This window comes from Penicillium psychrofluorescens (genome assembly GCF_964197705.1).
Source record: "Penicillium psychrofluorescens genome assembly, chromosome: 6".
Classification (NCBI taxonomy): Eukaryota; Fungi; Ascomycota; class Eurotiomycetes; order Eurotiales; family Aspergillaceae; genus Penicillium; species Penicillium psychrofluorescens.
This window is the reverse complement of record NC_133444.1, coordinates 1826253-1842607: the sequence shown is the minus strand read 5'-3', so window position 1 is coordinate 1842607 and position 16355 is coordinate 1826253. Positions and strand designations below refer to the sequence as shown.

Below are 16355 nucleotides of genomic sequence, written 5' to 3'. Positions count from 1 at the left end.
GACTGGCAGGTTGTTCCTCCACCATGAATGCCCTCAAGCTTCAGAAGTGCGTTGTTGTCCCTGCCCCGTTCCCTCCGGATGCTGCTGACTGTGACATGGTGGCTTCATTGTAGGAAGTTCCCCCAGCTCGACCAGGGCGAAATCTTTTCTCTGCAGGATGCTTTTAATCGGCTGGATGTTGATGATCGGGGCTACCTGGACGAATCCGCCGTGATCAAGGCCGCCCAGCAATCCGAACGGCAGCCGTACGACGTCGTGCGCCAGGCGTTGAAGAATGTTGAACTCGATAGCTCCCGACGGGTGGAGCTTGAGGACTATATTGACGTACGTGATTTACCCCCCAGCTGGTGACATAGGCGCTAAGACCGGGTTAGCTGGTATCGAGGCTTCGTACAGCACCGACTCCGGCTGCCGCCGCCGCCGCCAGTCCCGCCGCGGTTATCCAAGGGTCCGCAGCGGGCGCGGGCGCGGGCGCTCGCGGCCACGCTTCCAAGGGCAGCGTGGGAGGCCGGATCCATGTTCAAGGCTCTTCGGCCAACGTCACGCACACGATCAACGAAGATGAACGAACCGAGTTTACAAGACACATCAATGCCGTTCTCGCCGGCGATCCAGATATCGGCAATCTCCTGCCTTTCCCTACGGACACCTTTGAGATGTTCGACAAGTGCAAGGATGGATTGGTGTTGGCGAAGCTGATCAACGACAGCGTGCCCGACACCATTGATGAGCGTGTCTTGAACAAGGTAGGGAGGAAGATCAAGACCTTGAACGCTTTCCACATGACAGAGAACAACAACATCGTTATCAACTCGGCCAAGGGTATCGGTTGCTCCGTTGTCAATATCGGTAGTGGCGACATCATTGAGGTCCGCGAGCATCTCATCCTGGGCCTGATCTGGCAGGTCATCCGTCGTGGTCTTCTCGGCAAGATTGATATCAAGCTCCACCCCGAGCTGTACCGGTTGCTGGAAGAGGACGAGACCCTAGAGCAGTTTCTGCGGTTGCCTCCCGAGCAAATCCTGCTCCGTTGGTTCAACTACCACCTCAAGAACGCCAAGTGGGAGCGAAGGTATGGCTGATTTGAGCCCCGATGTGCTGCTGTAGCGGAGGATGAATGCTAATTCTCGTGGTTAGAGTGACGAACTTCTCCACCGACGTGAAGGATGGCGAGAATTACACTGTTCTCCTGAATCAACTGGCCCCCGATCTCTGCTCCCGTGGCCCTCTCCAGACCAGAGACCTGCTGCAACGTGCCGAACAGGTCTTAACAAACGCCGAAAAGCTGGAGTGCCGCAAATTCCTGACCCCAACCTCCCTCGTCGCTGGAAACCCGAAGCTGAACCTCGCCTTTGTTGCCAATCTGTTTAACAACCATCCCGGGCTGGAACCGATTACCGAAGAAGACAAGCTGGAGATCGAAGACTTTGATGCCGAGGGCGAGCGTGAAGCCCGAGTCTTCACCCTCTGGCTGAACTCTCTGGATGTTCAGCCCGCGGTGAATTCGTTGTTTGATGACCTGCGGGATGGCAGCGTCCTACTGCAAGCGTACGACAAGGTCATTCCTGGAAGTGTTAACTGGAGGCATGTCAACAAGCCCCCGGCGTCTGGTGGTGAGATGATGCGGTTCAAGGCGGTGGAGAACACCAACTATGCCATCGAGCTCGGAAAGCAGAACGGTTTCTCTCTGGTTGGTGTGCAGGGCGCCGATATCACCGATGGCCAGCGGACCCTCACGCTGGGTCTGGTGTGGCAGCTGATGCGCCGCGACATCACCAACACTCTCTCCGCTCTCGCACAGCGGCTGGGCAAGCGGGAGATCACCGATGCAGAGATGATCAAATGGGCAAATGAGATGTCCCGCAGTGGTGGCCGCACATCCGCGGTCCGCAGCTTCAAGGACCCGTCCATCGGATCGGGGGTGTTCCTGCTCGACGTGCTCAATGGCATGAAGAGCAGCTACGTGGACTATGACCTGGTGACCCCCGGCAAGACCGATGAGGAGGCGTATGCCAACGCCAAGCTGAGTATCAGTATCGCTCGGAAGATGGGAGCCACCATCTGGTTAGTTCCGGAGGATATCTGCCAAGTGCGGTCTCGCCTGGTCACCACGTTCATTGGTAAGTGTTTTGGTTTCCCATTTCTATGATCATCTGCTGATCCCGTATCACAGGCTCTCTCATGGCGACGTACGAGAAGATGTAGACAAGCCATTCGACAGTCTGATCGTCCCTTTTAATTGGCAGTTTACCGATTGCTCAATGAGCTTTCGCGGGCATCTACCTCGAAGGATGGTGTGAGGCCCTACTGACCTTGTTGGTGGGGAGGTTCTTTCTGTTTTACTCTACGTTTCACTGCTTGTACATCCTCTCTCCGCTGTACTTGAAAAAAGATGTGGCTCGAGCTGCCAGTTACCCTTTTATGCAAAAATGAGTGACTTCTGAGTTATCGCGGCTTGAATGTAGGGTCAAATTCATAATCGCAACATGACTAGACACACGGCCTACAGGTACTGGTTAAACCAGATCACGGCCTGCGTAAAGGCAGCCTCCTTGGCAAACTTGTTATCCGGCTTGGAGATGTCTGCGCGAACGGCGAAACCGTGTTCCACGCCGGAAAACAAATTGATCTGGTAGGGCTGGCCCACCTTGGCCAGGATCTCCTCTGATTCATGGCGCTTGGGCGCCGGGAAGATCGAGTCGGTTTCTATGTCGAAGCAATTAGAGCTGGTCATCACCGGAGGACATGGAGGCTTACCAGCAGCGGCAATGGACAGAGGACCCTTGATGGCCTTGAGCTCGTCGGCCTCAACGAAGCTAGGGTGAGCAACATAGGCGACATCGAACAGGCCTGGTTGCAGCGATCGAACCGCGTATTTAGCCTAGTCAGACAATGTGGATGAGCGGGGATCCTCTAATCAATAAGGTTGAATATCAACGAACTCCAAAGCAGTAGCCGATAGCACCGACACGCTCGCAGCCCATGTTGTCGCGCATCTCCTTCAGCACGCCCTTGACCACGGGCTCGACGCGGTCCGGCATGTGGCCGGGGGGACCCTTGAGCCAGGCCATAATATCGAATCCGGCCGGGCGGTTCAGCGGGACCGGGTCACCGTGGAACAGATCAGGTATGACGACGAACAAGCCATTCGCAGCCAGCTGGTCGGCGATCAGCTGGGCGTTGATGAAGCGGTGGCCGATTACATCGGTGAGCAGCAGGATGGCGCGCTTGGTTGAGCCATCCGCCGGGCGGGCAATGTAAGACTCGACTGGGGAGAAAGAGTGAGCAGTGTGTCACTTAAACTAACAAACTTTGCTCCATACCATTGGCGACCTGCTGGAACTGGCCCTTGGCTTCACCTTCGTGCTTGACGCCGACGGTGCAGCATGATCCGGGGGGGTTAGAAGCCATGACGAACAGAGATTTGGGGTTAACAGCAGTGAGATGTAGATTGATACGAGGTGACGAAGCTACGCGGGGTAGATAGCTCGAGCGGTGGGGCCAGATTCATGATTATCAAATAATTAAATACAGGCTGCACAGCAGACTCGGCCCCGTGAAGATGCCTAACCAGAAAATCACATTTCCAAGCAGGCGCTGGCCGCGGAGGAGTCGGGTGCGGCTCAGGGCTACGAGAGGCAATTGGCACATCTGGAGGATGAGCAGGTAGCCACGGAGGCGCCGGAACAGACACAGCATGATCAGCTCGTGCACGCAGGCGGAAAGAAAAAATGTCACTAGACTGGCGGACAACCGCGATAGCTGAAACGTGCTGATGGAGCTGTGGTAGACATGCCGCAGCAGGAAGCTGTGCACCGGGCGGTTCCAGTCGCGCGCAAACTGATCAAACGATGTAGAATTCCACCAGGCCGCGTAGAACCCGCGGTCCGCGAATCGGGTGATTTCAGCGACGGCGTTGAGCTGGTGCGGTTAGCAGGATAGCGAACGCGGGCCGTTCTCTCACTCACCACACACTCCCAGATCAGATAGAAGGTCAGGAGATACTCCATCATGAACGGGAACAACAGATCGCTGAGCACCCAAGGGAATTCCTGCATCCGCTGCTGGACCGTCATCCCGGCCTCCTTCATGCGCACGGTATACATGACCACGGGGTAGATCCACGACTGCGACACAGCAATCATCACCACGATGATGCCAAACGTGGCGGCCGTCTTCTCCGCCACGTAGAGCCAGTCAATGCGCTCAGTGCGCGGGTACTCGAGCTCATAAACCAAGGTAGGCATCGTATTGAAATCGCAAAAGTCTTTCAGAGTCAGGTTGCGCGGGTAATAGTTCTTGGTCAAAGAGCATTTGCCCTTGAGCACGTCCGATAGTAGATCAATTTCATATCGGAGCAGCCTGGTCAAAGACTGCACCTGCAATGAATCCAGCGGGGTCCCAGTCTCCATGGTCTTGGCCAGAGAGACGAGCTCTTGATCCAAGTTGGGGGGTTTGGACAAACGGCGATGTTCCTCTTGTTCGAGATCTGCAATATTCTGGAGATCGGTCTCTTGGATGGTAGACGCCTGGTCTTGCGATGCAGAGCTGTCCGGGCTCTGCCCTTCCAACCGATGGAGCCTTGACTGGAGCAGTTCTCGCTTTTTGAATAGTTCCGACAAATAGCCGTTATAGGAAGCATAGCTGTGCTGTTTCATTAAGATTGTCAACGAGTGTAGAACGATGAAAACGGTGTGCGTCCATGGCCAGTCGCGATGATAAGTCCACCAGATTGCAACACCCAGGTAAGTCGCTTGCCAGATCTAGCATGGTATCAGCGTGAATCCCTGGAAGCAATTGCAGGGCCGGGCCTACATTTTGAACAATCCAGCCAGTCCTGCTCCAGCGGAGATATCCCTTGAACACGGCCCACTGCAGTACCAGGCAGAGCGTTGGGGACCAACACAGCACCAAATCGGTCACTCCGAGGACCAGAACATCTTTATGGAACATGAGGCACAGGATCTCATTTTTGCCCCAGAGCGTGCCATAGATCCGCCAGTTATTGGCCGCGACTTTGACCAACAAAAGAACCACCCCCAGCCAGAAGAGGACAAAGAAGCCATGGAACTGCGACGAGGAAAACGTGGGGTTCTGGCGGTCGAAGGTGCTGAGCTGCCGGGTGAACTTCAGGTCACGGAAGAGGAAGCGCCCGTTCGAGGACACTCCGGGTTTCTCCATATGGATGTCTAGGATTTCCTGGAGCATCTCAGCATCCTCGGTAGTGATTAAATACTGGCCGGCGCAGCTGGTTTCGCGCAGCTCAAAGGGCACGCGCCGGCGCGGGCCATCGTTTTCCGCCGAAAGCTGGCCCTGGACCAAGGGCGCGGGCGAGTGACTATTGTCTTGGTCCCGAATCATGGTGTTGGCGAGAGAGAGAGAAGGAGGAACATACTAGTCATGTATGAGGGGAAGGAAGTCTGATGATGATGATGATCTGTTACCCGTTTGAATGTTGGGGTTGGTTTGGCCCGAGCTTCTTTTTAACTTTCTTTCCTTTCTATCGTTACGCTCCATTCTCCCTTTTCGGCAACAAGTTGTTGCTGCAAAAGCAACAACTTGTTGCACCCCAATCTCCATGGATGATGCGCCGCGGGTCCAGGTCCCAGCAGAGACCAGCAACGGCAATGGCGAAGTGGAAGGTTCCTCGCGGCCAGTGAATGGCAGCCAACCACCCCAGGAGGAAGACAGCCTGCCAGATGCACCCAACCCAGAACCCACGACTCCTGCGAAAAACCCCCCTCTCAAATTCCTCGAGTGTGTTTCCCTCTCTCCTTCTCCGCTCAATCGTCGAGCTGCTCCCGCCCCAATGGTGTACCCTCTCCCGTCCCAGCCTGGGCTTACCTCCTTTAGTTTTCTGACATCCCCCATCGTCGAGATCGTGGTCGGCCAGGGCGACAATGAGACAGTCCTGACCGCACACCAAAACCTTCTCCACGACTCACCCTTTCTGTCGGAGTTGGTCTCCAATTTTGAAGCATCTGGCCCGGTGAGTCTCCATCTCAACACAATGTCTAGAACCAAAGGTCTTAACGCTGTGATGGTTGAATATAGCGGCGCATCCACCTACCAAACGAGAATGTCGAAGCATTTGGCTGCTTTCTGCAGTTCCAATACACTCGCGACTACTCCATCTCGTCAACCGGGAGCCCAGGCCCCGATGCCGGCGCAGGCGAGTCGGCGAACTGTCTACTTCGGCATGCGTGGGTCTACACACTGGCCGAGAAGCTCAGCCTGCCAGCCCTAAAGAATTTGGCCCATTCCAAAATCCACCAGGTCAACTCTACCCCCCGCGGCGAGCTCTTCTATGCCCGCTATGTCTACACCACTACCCCGGCAGACGATGTCACGCTTCGAAAGCCCATTGCGAGATTCTGGGCCTCTCGGAGCCATATCCTGCGGCACGAAGTGGAGGATGATTTCAAAAAGTTGTGCATTGAGGTTCCCGAGTTCGGGTTTGATGTCCTGACCCTTGTTCTGGACAAGACGGAAAAGAACAACCAGGGTAATGGGGAGGCCGGCGCCAAAGGGAGCGCGCGAAAGCGCATGCGCGGCGGTAGCTGAGCCTTGGACATTCTGCATCTGATGAGAATATGCCCTGTGTCCTGTACCTATGATCTGTGTTTGGAGAAGATACCATCAGTCTACTAATGAGACCACCGTTTGTACTCACTACATGAGTTTTGTGTGATCAATGAAACTATTCTACTGAGCCAAAGCCTCCACCTCGGCAGCCACCTTTGGCGCCGTCGTCAGATTGTCATACCCATCCTTGGTGATGTGGAGGTTATCCTCTATCCTAACGCCTCCCACACTCCAGTACCGCTCCAGGACGGTGGCGTCGATGTACTTGCCCAGCTCCGGGGACTCGAGGACGGGGTCAATGATGAATCGACAGAAGTAGATCTGGTGCACATGAAGTTAGCCGGAGTCACGGAAACACGCCGCGATAAACTTACCCCTGGCTCCACGGTGACCACCGAGCCCGCGGGCAGGTGGCCGCGCACACGAAGGTAGCGGAACATCTTGTCCTGGTCCTCATAGTTGGCATTGCCACCGGTATCGTGAGTATCCATGCCCAAGTAGTGACCGAGACCGTGCGGGAAGAAAGCCACACTGACGCGCTTGTCGAACAGTTCATCCTCTGAGCCACGCAGGATACCCAGCTTCAGCAGGCCACGAATAGCCACACGGTGCGCGTGCGCGTGCACGTCATCCCACAGCACACCATCCTTCAACATGGCAATGCACTCGTCCTGCATCTGGAGGACAATCTCATAGATCTGGCGCGTCTCGGGCGCGAACTTCCCCGACAGGGGGATCACCCGCGTAATATCAGCACAGTAGGTCTGATACTCACCACCGGCATCAATGAGAACATTGTTCTTGCGTTTCTTGGTGACGGGATCAACGAGGCTCTCATCGTTCTTGACGTAGTGGAGGGTTGCGCCACCCTCACCACCCGCGACGATGGGATGGTACGACATCTCACGGCAGCCATTGGCGATAGACGCCCCAATAAAGGCAGCCTCGATCTCACGCTCGTTGGTTGCCGTCTTGGCCGCCTGGATGGCGGCAATATGGGCCTTGGCCGATATATCGTTCGCCTTGCGCAGGAGAGCAATCTCGTAAGCATCCTTCAGCACGCGGGTATCCTCAATGGCTTTCTTCAGAGCGCCCGTGTTCGTCTCGGCGAAGCCCTGGAAACTCGTGCCCTCCGACACCTGCTCGCCAATGGCAAAAGCCACCGTCTTCCCATCGTGGGCTGCCGCGACCGCCGCCAGCGTGGCATTGACATCGGTGGTATACAGGGCGCGATCGACATCGTACTGCTTGACGGCCTCCGCGGGCGACAGGGGCAGACCCGACCAGATGACGGATTCGGGGTCAATGGGTGGAATGAAGAGGGTCAGCTCGTCCTTGCGTATATCATATGCCACGTAGGAATCTGGCAGCAGACAGCCCGTGAGGTAGAAGAAGGCACGACGTTGCCTGCGTGTGGCATCAGTCATAGGCCCTCGCAAGCTAAACCGGGAGGGAAAGGGTACCGGAAGGGCATGGACTCGTCACTGTCCTCGATCATGCGGGTCTTCTGAGCCTCTAGATAGATCAGGCCGGCGGCACCATTCTGAGCCTTGAGGGACTCGGCGACGCGACGGGCATGAGCCTTGGCCGGGTATTTGGCCGCGAGGATCTTGTCTACCGAGGTCATTCTTATTGTGTGGGAAGAATCACGGGAATACTGGAAGAAAGAGAAACGTTGCGGGGAGAGCCACACAGCAATTCTTATTCGGCGGCGGGCCACGGCTACTGGCGGCTTGAGCCGATGCTGGGGTGTGGGACGACAGGGAGGGATCTCCACTAGGAATCAATAATATACGGAGCGAAGAATAGTATGGATCTAGGGAGTAGAATGTGCAGGGCCTTCGGGTGACCTTTCTATTTTTATAATTCCATCTGGCCGTTGGTCGACGCGACCGAGGCGTTCGGATAGAACCACGTTGTCAGGGCGATGATAACATAGACCAACACGCAGAGACTGCCCTCGAGGTAGTTGGATTTGCCATCCCGCAGGAAGTTGCCCACCACCAGGATCGCCAGCACCAGCAACACGATCATGAAAATCTCAAAGTTCAGGCTCATATCCTTGCCCAGCCCCCACCCAACGATCACAGCCAGCGGGGCGTTCAGCAGGGCCGTCTGGATGGACGGCCCCAGGCAGTGGAAGAGCGCAAAGTTGATCTGGTTGTCCCACGCCTCGTCAATGGCCGTCAGATGCTCCGCGGCCTTTTCGACCAGCGGCACCAGGATCAAGCCCATGAAAGGGTCCGGGACGCCGCGCTCCACAATAGACTCGATCTCTTGGACGAGGAACACGGCGCACATGCAGACACAGGCCAGGGAGAGGGCAACGGCCAAGAGACATTCTGCCAGGGTGAGCTTGTCCCGTGTCGCCTCTTCGTGCCGGTCCTCGTCGAGCGCTTCATCCTTTTCCAAGATCTCATCAAAGAGCGTGCTATGACTGCGCAGGTTGAAAAAAAGATAGCTAGAGAGGGGCGAGTCAGCACCACAGTCAAACATTGGCAAAGGAAAAGGACAGAACGCACATCAAGAAGGCGGCCAGAAGGATCACGGCCGTCCCACGGCTGATCGTCAGGGTATCCGTTCGCAACTTTTCCAAAGGATATGTGTCCAGGGTGGTGCTCCCCTTCAGCGCCGAGTAAAACGCGCTGGGAATTAAAAGGCCAAAGCCGGCGACCAGCAAGAGTCCGGTTCCAAGCTCACTGACGGCCGCATGAAAGGACTGTTCGTGACGTCTCAGCCCCCCAAGGAAGAAACACATGCCCAAGCAGAGGAGCAAGTTGGCCAGGATGGAGCCGAGGATGGCTGCTTGGATGACGGGGATGAGGTTCCCCGGAGAATGCAGCAGGACCATGAACAGGACGATCTCCACTACGGAGCTCAGGGTCGTTTCCAGCAAAACCCCGAGCATCTTGGGCAGCTTCTTGGCCAACTCGCCACCGGCAAAGCCTAAAAGATTCGCTGACGGGACCATGGCTATCGGGCAGTTCCGTTAGACACTCAAGAGATGAAGATGGGGACGGGTCATACCAATATAGTTGAGGGTGAACACCCAGACATGACTCTCGGGACGGGCAAAGTGTATGGCAATGGCGGCTGGCACAAAGGGCCACAGGATGTTGACGATCATGGACAGCGTGCAGGTGCTCTTGAAGCTGACGACGAGCATCTGGAGCAGGTTGATGCCTCGACGACCGCTCTCACCGGCGCTCTCGACGCGGAACTGCATTTTTCGACGGACGGGAGCTTTCTCATTGTGAGTGGGCAAGATGGACTGTTGCTGCTGTTGGGCTTCGTTGGACTCGGAGGCCTGCAAGCCTTCACCGCTCGTATTCGGATGGCCCGCGGTCTGGGACGCGGAGGATCTGCTGGAGCCCATCTTGGCTCCAGACAAGCGAGAAAGGAGGTCTCGAAGAAGATAGAGAAGAAGAGAAAGAAGAAGAAGGAGAGGGAAAAGAACGAGATGGGAGGAAAAGAGTGTTCGGATGGACAAAACGGGAATCGAGAAGGGAGAGAAGCAGAGGAAAAAGCAAGCAGACACTCACACGTCAATCCATCCCTACAGGCCAATAAACGAGCCCCTAGCGAATCCATCGCCTCAGGGGGGCTTGGCGCATGATGGAGGAGGATCTTCGACGGACGAGATTACGATGCACCTGGGTTGAGATAGCCCGCCCGTGATTCGATTCCGGCTGTGCCTCAGAATCCGGCGGTTCGTTGACCGTCCACATAATCATAGGAAGAAACGAGTACCTGCGAAGGACCTACCGAGAAGGAAGCGCCGAGAAGGAAGTACATAAACAAGCAGGACGAAACAGGGTGGAGCAGCTCCGCCACAGTTGGGCTTGGCGGTTTGGCGGTGTATGAGTAGTTCTATAGTTCTCAGAGCCTCGGAGGCAATACGATCATATCCCTCTGCGCGGAACCTAACCCGACAACCGATCCAACCCCATACTCTTCGAAATAACCCCTTCCTAGGCAACCATTAGCGCCGCCCGCCTCAAGTACCGATGAAACATACCCATTCCGCCGCCTTCTCCGGGTTCAGACTCGCCTGCTTGGCTTCCTCCGCATGATCCCCGAGCCACACCTTGCCTGTGGTCCCCGCCTCGATCTGATCCACCACCTGAGTGGTGTAGGTCATCACTGGCATTTGGGAGTGGCTGTTACTCCCCCCAGCCGCAATGATGTGCTCAATGGCCTTGTACCGCGAATCGGATGGCAGCACCACATTCTGGGTCCCCTGGCCACTCGCGAGACCACCGGTCGCCACGGACAGGACCTTCACATCGAAGGGAGATAGCTCGAGCCGGAAAACGTCGGACATATGCTCCTGGGCGCGTTTGGAGGCGCTATAGACCCCTAAACTCAACCCCCATCAGTTTCCCTCCGGTTGACTTGTGACCAAGACCCACAAACTTACCCGAGTACGGCATAGGATTGTGTCCAGCAATGGTGGTGATGTTGACCAGCATCCCCCGAGCCTGGATCAAAAGCGGTGCAAATGCCTTGGTGACCGCGAGCGGACCCCAGACATTCGTTTCAAAGGTCTGCTTGGCAGCCTCCATATCATCGTCGAGCAACGGCATCAGCTGAAACCGCGCTGCATTGTTGATCAGGACTGACAAGGTTCCACCGGTGATCGCCGTCACCGCTTCTACCGCGGCACGGATCTGGCTGGGTTCGACGACATCCAACTGCAGCAAAGTTATGTTGGGGAGATGCTCGAGAGTGGACATTTTCTCTGGGTTTCGGGTGGTCGCGAAGACGTGGTACCCTCTTGCTTGGAACACAAGCGCGAGGCCCGCGCCGACGCCACTGTCGCTACAGCCCGTGATGAGAACCGAGCGGGTTGGATTCATTGGTAGTATAGTAGGAATGGAAGGGCAGTGGACTGTTATAGCTAGGCCGGTTAGAGACCTCTTTATAATGCTCCTACTTAGGATCTTGTAGTGTGTCGGCGCCGAAGAACTACACCGTTCGGCCCCGAGAATTGGCCTTCGAAGTTCGGCCCCAAGCAATTTGAGAATATTGCTGCACTCGGCCCGGATAGATGAATCAATGCTATGGTGATGCATTATTATGATTATCCTTATTGTTATTGTTATCACTCAGACCCGTGAGAGTCTACAACAGTTGGGGGGGACTGAATTGGTCGGGAACGGCTATCGTCGGGTGATCGATAGTTAGACTTCATGATGGCGACACCGTCAGATTCTTTTCTTTCTTCTTTCTCTCTTCCCCTTCCTATCCTTCCTACTCTCCCACGACTCACCCAATGGCCTCTATCACCAGTCCGGCTATGCCCCCCGTGGCGCTGGACTCCATCACCCAGCATATTGGCAACACGCCGCTGGTGCGCCTCAACCGCCTGCCCCGCAGTCTGGGCATCGAGGCCACCGTATACGCCAAGCTGGAGTACTTCAATGCCGGTGGCAGCGTCAAGGACCGCATTGCCCTGCGCATGATCGAGGAGGCTGAGCGTTCAGGTCGCATCAAGCCGGGCGACACTCTCATCGAGCCGACCAGCGGGAACACGTTCGTACCGTCCCCTTCCAGCGGGCCATGCAGACACTAATTTGGGGACACAGTGGTATTGGACTGGCGCTGGTGGGCGCGGTCAAGGGTGAGTTGGCAATCCGGACTGACTACTGTAATGTTTCTTACCGTCCGATTCGAAACAGGCTACAAGACAATCATCACCCTGCCCGAAAAGATGTCCGCGGAAAAAGTCGCCGTGCTCCGTGCCTTGAATGCAACCATCATCCGAACCCCCAATGAGGCTGCCTACGACTCCCCCGAGTCCCATATCGGTGTCGCCAAACGTCTCCAGAAGGAACTGCCCAATGCCCACATTTTGGACCAGTACGGCAACGAGAACAACCCATTGGCCCACGAGTACGGCACTGCCGAAGAGATCTGGGAACAGACCAAAGGTCAGATCAACGCGGTCATCGCCGGCGCAGGCACGGGTGGTACAATCACCGGTCTTTCCCGTGGCCTGAAGAAACATAACCCAGCTGTGAATGTAATTGCAGCCGACCCCTTGGGATCGATACTGGCCCTGCCCGCTGCTCTGAATGACCCGCATGCCAATGAACCCTACAAAGTGGAAGGCATTGGATACGACTTCATCCCTGAGGTGTTGGATCAAACGGCCGTCGATCAGTGGTACAAGACCGGAGACAAGGAATCCTTCCAGTACTCACGGCGGCTGATCGCCGAGGAAGGGTTGCTGGTTGGTGGCAGTAGTGGCAGTGCCATTGCCGCGTTGGTCAAGGCCAACGAGGAGCGCAAGTTCTCCCCGGATGACGTGGTCGTGGTGATTCTTCCCGACAGCATTCGCAGTTATCTCACCAAGGTAGGGCAGTCTTCCCAATTATTGATATGTCAGTCCGGACTGACGGTTCTCAGTTTGCCGACGATGACTGGCTGGCTGCCAACGATCTTCTCCCTACGGTCCCCAGCGAGGCCGTCGCGGCCATGCAGAAGGAGCCGCCGCAGCCCCCGAAGGACCCGCTGGCCGGGACCAAGGTCAGCGCCCTGCGGTTGAAACCGGTCACCACCGTGCCGACGAACTTTGCATGCGGGGCCGCAATCGAGATCATGCGCGAAAGGGGCTTCGACCAACTTCCCGTCCTAGCACCCTCGGGACGCAAGCTCGTGGGCCTGATCACGCTGGGCAACGTCCTCAGCCGACTGACTCATGGGCGGGCGACGGGAGAAAGTCCCGTGTCCGAGGTCATGTTCGACTTCTCCAAGATTCCCGAGATCGTGACGGACCCCCGCGATCTAGGAGTGAAGCAAAATGGCCGTGCCAATGGGACGACGGACACGTTGCGGCCGCAGATCAAGGGTCGCCATTTTGTGGAAATCACCATGGACACCCCGCTCAGTGAGCTCAACCGCTTCTTTGAGTGGAACAGTGCGGCGGTCGTGACGGAGCGAGACGACAGTGGCGCGATGAAGCCAATGGCGGTGGTGACCAAGGTCGACCTGCTCACTTGGATGCTGCATCATGGCAAATCTCAGTAACGTGCATTCTCGGAATCATTTCCTGGAGTTTCAACATTGGCTTGCTTTTATATTGCCGGGGTGGATGGGTTCATCAGCTTCAACTTTCAACACAGTCTAGTAGAATCGGGATAGAAGCAGATGGAGCGGCGTTGTGACTTAAACACTAATACAGGTCGAATAGAAGGAACATGAATACTTAGACCGATCTGATCCAGATGACGTAGGGCTATGCGGCGACCATTCAAGATCGTAGTTCTCTCTCCCCATCTCCCTTTTTTCTTCGCAGGCAAAATGACTGGCATCTTCACGTACCAGAATTTCTCACTGCAAGACACTCCGGACCTGGATGGACGAGTAGCGGTAGTGACGGTGCGTCGGCACTAACTATCCCCTCTTTACTGCCTGTGCATCATCCTAACCGCATCGCAGGGGGGCCAAGCAGGCATCGGTCAAGGTAAGCGCTCAGAGACACGGCTCAAGCATCATAATAGCTAAAAATGAGGTTGTAGAAATCACCGCTCAGCTCCTGGAGTACGGCATAGCCAAGGTGTTCATCGTCGCCCGCAGTGCCCCCAAATACCACGAGGCGCTTCAAGCATGGAAGCAGCGCCAGTTACTCGATGAAGACCATCCCCGTGTTGAGTTCGTCCCGTGCGATCTGGGCGACATCAACGCGGTTAAAGCCGCCGCGGATCAAATCAAGCAGAGCACCGAATATGTTCACCTGCTGGTCTGCAACGCCGCATTGGGCGTACCGCCGCAATACAAACGCTCACCACAGAATATCGACTGGGTCTTCGCGACCAACTGCGTTGGGCACCAAGTCCTGACGATGCTCTTGGTTCCTTTGCTGAAACGAGCAGTAACGCACACAAACAATGGCGATGCCCGGGTGGTAATGACCAGCTCCGTGCTGCATATACTGTGTCGCCATCTGGATTTGGATCTGCTCACCTCGCCCTCGCGCATTGTGAAGTGGTCGGACATGTGGGATGGCGTATGGCGATATAGCCGGTCGAAATTGGGGAATATCCTGTTTGCGAATGAGCTGAGTCGACGGCTGCTCCTGGACCGGGATCCAGCGGCCCAGCACATCTATGTCAACTCGTATTTCCCTGGGAATATTGTGACGGACCAGTGGACCGCGTGGAGTGCGTATGTGGGCAGGTTTTTGGGGGGTGTTTTGCGCAAGTTAGCGGGGTTCTTTGGGCAAAGTCTGCAAGATGGCGCAGCCACCGCGGTGTATCTAGCTGCCAGCCCGGAGGTTCGCCGCAAGAATTACCGGGGGAAGTACTTTGTTCCCATTGCGACGCTGTGTGCGCCAAGTACGACGGCACAGGATCCGAAGCTGGCGCGGCATTTGTGGGTAAGTGATGTCTCCAACCCTAAGAGAGAGAGAGATATATATGTATCGATACTGATGGATCAGGACTGGGTCGATGCGCAAGCAACAGCGACCCTAGGAGTCGACTGGGACGTAGATTAATATAATATACAACTCTTCCTTTTTATTATTATTCATCTACAGACACAGTCCAACCCATTCTTCCCACCGACGGACGCCCGATCCCAATTCCTCATTCGGGTCACCCTTGACGGCACCACCGACCACATCAACCTTGATACCCACTTCCTCCTCTAGCAGCTTAAAACTGAACCTCTCCAGACCTCCATCATTCCCCAGAACCTCATCATCTTCTGTCTCCACGCCCGAACCCGCACTAGCATCCAAAAGACCCTTCGTCTTCGACTTGCGGATCCGATCAATCTCCGCCTCCAACTTCTCCCGCACCGAGCCGGGAGGGAGCGCAGTAAAGAGATCCTGTTTGTTGGCAGCCACCAGCACTGGAACTTCCGTAGCGACTTTAGCGGACGACTTGCCCTTGTTCAGAGCTCGCTTCTGCAGGATCAGGAGTACATCGTGCAAATAGGTGGCGCTGTCTCGCAGCGTTGTCTCATCCACGAGAGCTGCCGTATCGACCATGAACAGCACACCTCGTAATTTTATCTTGGCATCGTTGGAGTGGGACATGGCCTGCAGCTGGGAGATTCCCTGGGAAGCGCGCAACTTGCCATGGCCGGGGGTATCTTGCACACGGTATCTGACGGGATTCCTTGAGGTTTCTTTGAGAGAAGGGTCGTTGACGGATCGATAGCGGTTGGATGCTGTGGGAACATCCGGAGGAAGGCCGACAGTCACCAGTGTTGAGGACTGGGAGGTGTGCGTCAGGTGGGACTTTTTGGAGGCGGGAGAGGATTTGGCCTCGAGCTTTCATGATCATGTTAGTAAGAGAAGAAATGGTAGGAGAGAATAGCTTACCAAGGAGGTGAAAGCTGTTTTCCCAGCACCGCTCGATCCCAGCAGAAGGAAGTTGCTTGAGGGCGGAGCGGCTGCACTGCGGTAGAAGATGACGTGCAGCAGCACCGGCACACCGAAGGTGATGAGCATTGCGATGGCGATGGCGACAAGGTTGCCATCGAGCAAGTTGGTAGCGATGCCCGCCACGGAGTTCCAGCCTGGTTCAGTCGCCATGGTTGGTTGGGAGTGGATGGTCGAAACAACGGAGTGCGCGAGCGAAACAAAGTGAGTGAGCTGATCGATAGCACGGGCCATCAATCAGCTGCCTATCCAAGCCCTAACCAAACTGAAGTATGGAATGTAGGGGTGGTTACTCAAACTCACCTCCCTGTTTTGCTCTTCTTCTCCTTCTTCTTCTTCTGTTTCTTTCGTGTGAGATTTGTCGCCTTCCTTCAGC

The 16355-nt window shown here is 55.8% G+C and overlaps 10 protein-coding genes across 10 annotated transcripts; 4 read left to right on the top strand and 6 right to left on the bottom strand.

The window, feature by feature from the left end:
- Positions 1-23: 23 nt before the first annotated feature.
- Positions 24-2205, top strand: PFLUO_LOCUS9188 (fimbrin; the record flags this gene model as incomplete). Its single annotated transcript, XM_073786990.1, has 5 exons — positions 24-46; positions 114-324; positions 375-1072; positions 1138-2120; positions 2174-2205. The coding sequence occupies 5 exons, from the start codon at positions 24-26 to the stop codon at positions 2203-2205; spliced, it is 1947 nt and encodes a 648-aa protein (XP_073643190.1).
- A 298-nt stretch (positions 2206-2503) lies between these two features.
- Positions 2504-3411, bottom strand: PFLUO_LOCUS9187 (uncharacterized protein; the record flags this gene model as incomplete). Its single annotated transcript, XM_073786989.1, has 4 exons — positions 2504-2706; positions 2758-2881; positions 2943-3268; positions 3324-3411. 4 exons carry the CDS (start codon positions 3409-3411, stop codon positions 2504-2506), a joined length of 741 nt encoding a protein of 246 aa, XP_073643189.1.
- A 105-nt stretch (positions 3412-3516) lies between these two features.
- Positions 3517-5361, bottom strand: PFLUO_LOCUS9186 (Sterol O-acyltransferase 2 (Sterol-ester synthase 2); the record flags this gene model as incomplete). The annotated part of the gene is made up of 3 exons (XM_073786987.1): positions 3517-3921; positions 3969-4763; positions 4816-5361. 3 exons carry the CDS (start codon positions 5359-5361, stop codon positions 3517-3519), a joined length of 1746 nt encoding a protein of 581 aa, XP_073643188.1.
- Positions 5362-5578: 217 nt separating this feature from the next.
- On the top strand, positions 5579-6564 carry PFLUO_LOCUS9185 (uncharacterized protein; the record flags this gene model as incomplete). Its single annotated transcript, XM_073786986.1, has 2 exons — positions 5579-5989; positions 6055-6564. 2 exons carry the CDS (start codon positions 5579-5581, stop codon positions 6562-6564), a joined length of 921 nt encoding a protein of 306 aa, XP_073643187.1.
- A 141-nt stretch (positions 6565-6705) lies between these two features.
- On the bottom strand, positions 6706-8212 carry PFLUO_LOCUS9184 (uncharacterized protein; the record flags this gene model as incomplete). Its single annotated transcript, XM_073786985.1, has 3 exons — positions 6706-6906; positions 6960-7992; positions 8049-8212. The coding sequence occupies 3 exons, from the start codon at positions 8210-8212 to the stop codon at positions 6706-6708; spliced, it is 1398 nt and encodes a 465-aa protein (XP_073643186.1).
- Positions 8213-8445: 233 nt separating this feature from the next.
- Positions 8446-9961, bottom strand: PFLUO_LOCUS9183 (uncharacterized protein; the record flags this gene model as incomplete). Its single annotated transcript, XM_073786984.1, has 3 exons — positions 8446-9046; positions 9108-9558; positions 9613-9961. The coding sequence occupies 3 exons, from the start codon at positions 9959-9961 to the stop codon at positions 8446-8448; spliced, it is 1401 nt and encodes a 466-aa protein (XP_073643185.1).
- Positions 9962-10508: 547 nt separating this feature from the next.
- On the bottom strand, positions 10509-11321 carry PFLUO_LOCUS9182 (uncharacterized protein; the record flags this gene model as incomplete). Its single annotated transcript, XM_073786983.1, has 3 exons — positions 10509-10556; positions 10604-10944; positions 11006-11321. The coding sequence occupies 3 exons, from the start codon at positions 11319-11321 to the stop codon at positions 10509-10511; spliced, it is 705 nt and encodes a 234-aa protein (XP_073643184.1).
- Positions 11322-11860: 539 nt separating this feature from the next.
- On the top strand, positions 11861-13617 carry PFLUO_LOCUS9181 (cystathionine beta-synthase; the record flags this gene model as incomplete). Its single annotated transcript, XM_073786982.1, has 4 exons — positions 11861-12120; positions 12174-12208; positions 12267-12943; positions 12997-13617. 4 exons carry the CDS (start codon positions 11861-11863, stop codon positions 13615-13617), a joined length of 1593 nt encoding a protein of 530 aa, XP_073643183.1.
- A 273-nt stretch (positions 13618-13890) lies between these two features.
- On the top strand, positions 13891-15085 carry PFLUO_LOCUS9180 (uncharacterized protein; the record flags this gene model as incomplete). The annotated part of the gene is made up of 4 exons (XM_073786981.1): positions 13891-13968; positions 14029-14053; positions 14109-14965; positions 15029-15085. The coding sequence occupies 4 exons, from the start codon at positions 13891-13893 to the stop codon at positions 15083-15085; spliced, it is 1017 nt and encodes a 338-aa protein (XP_073643182.1).
- A 36-nt stretch (positions 15086-15121) lies between these two features.
- PFLUO_LOCUS9179 (uncharacterized protein) lies at positions 15122-16132 on the bottom strand (the record flags this gene model as incomplete). Its single annotated transcript, XM_073786980.1, has 2 exons — positions 15122-15868; positions 15920-16132. The coding sequence occupies 2 exons, from the start codon at positions 16130-16132 to the stop codon at positions 15122-15124; spliced, it is 960 nt and encodes a 319-aa protein (XP_073643181.1).
- Between the last annotated feature and the right edge of the window lie 223 nt (positions 16133-16355).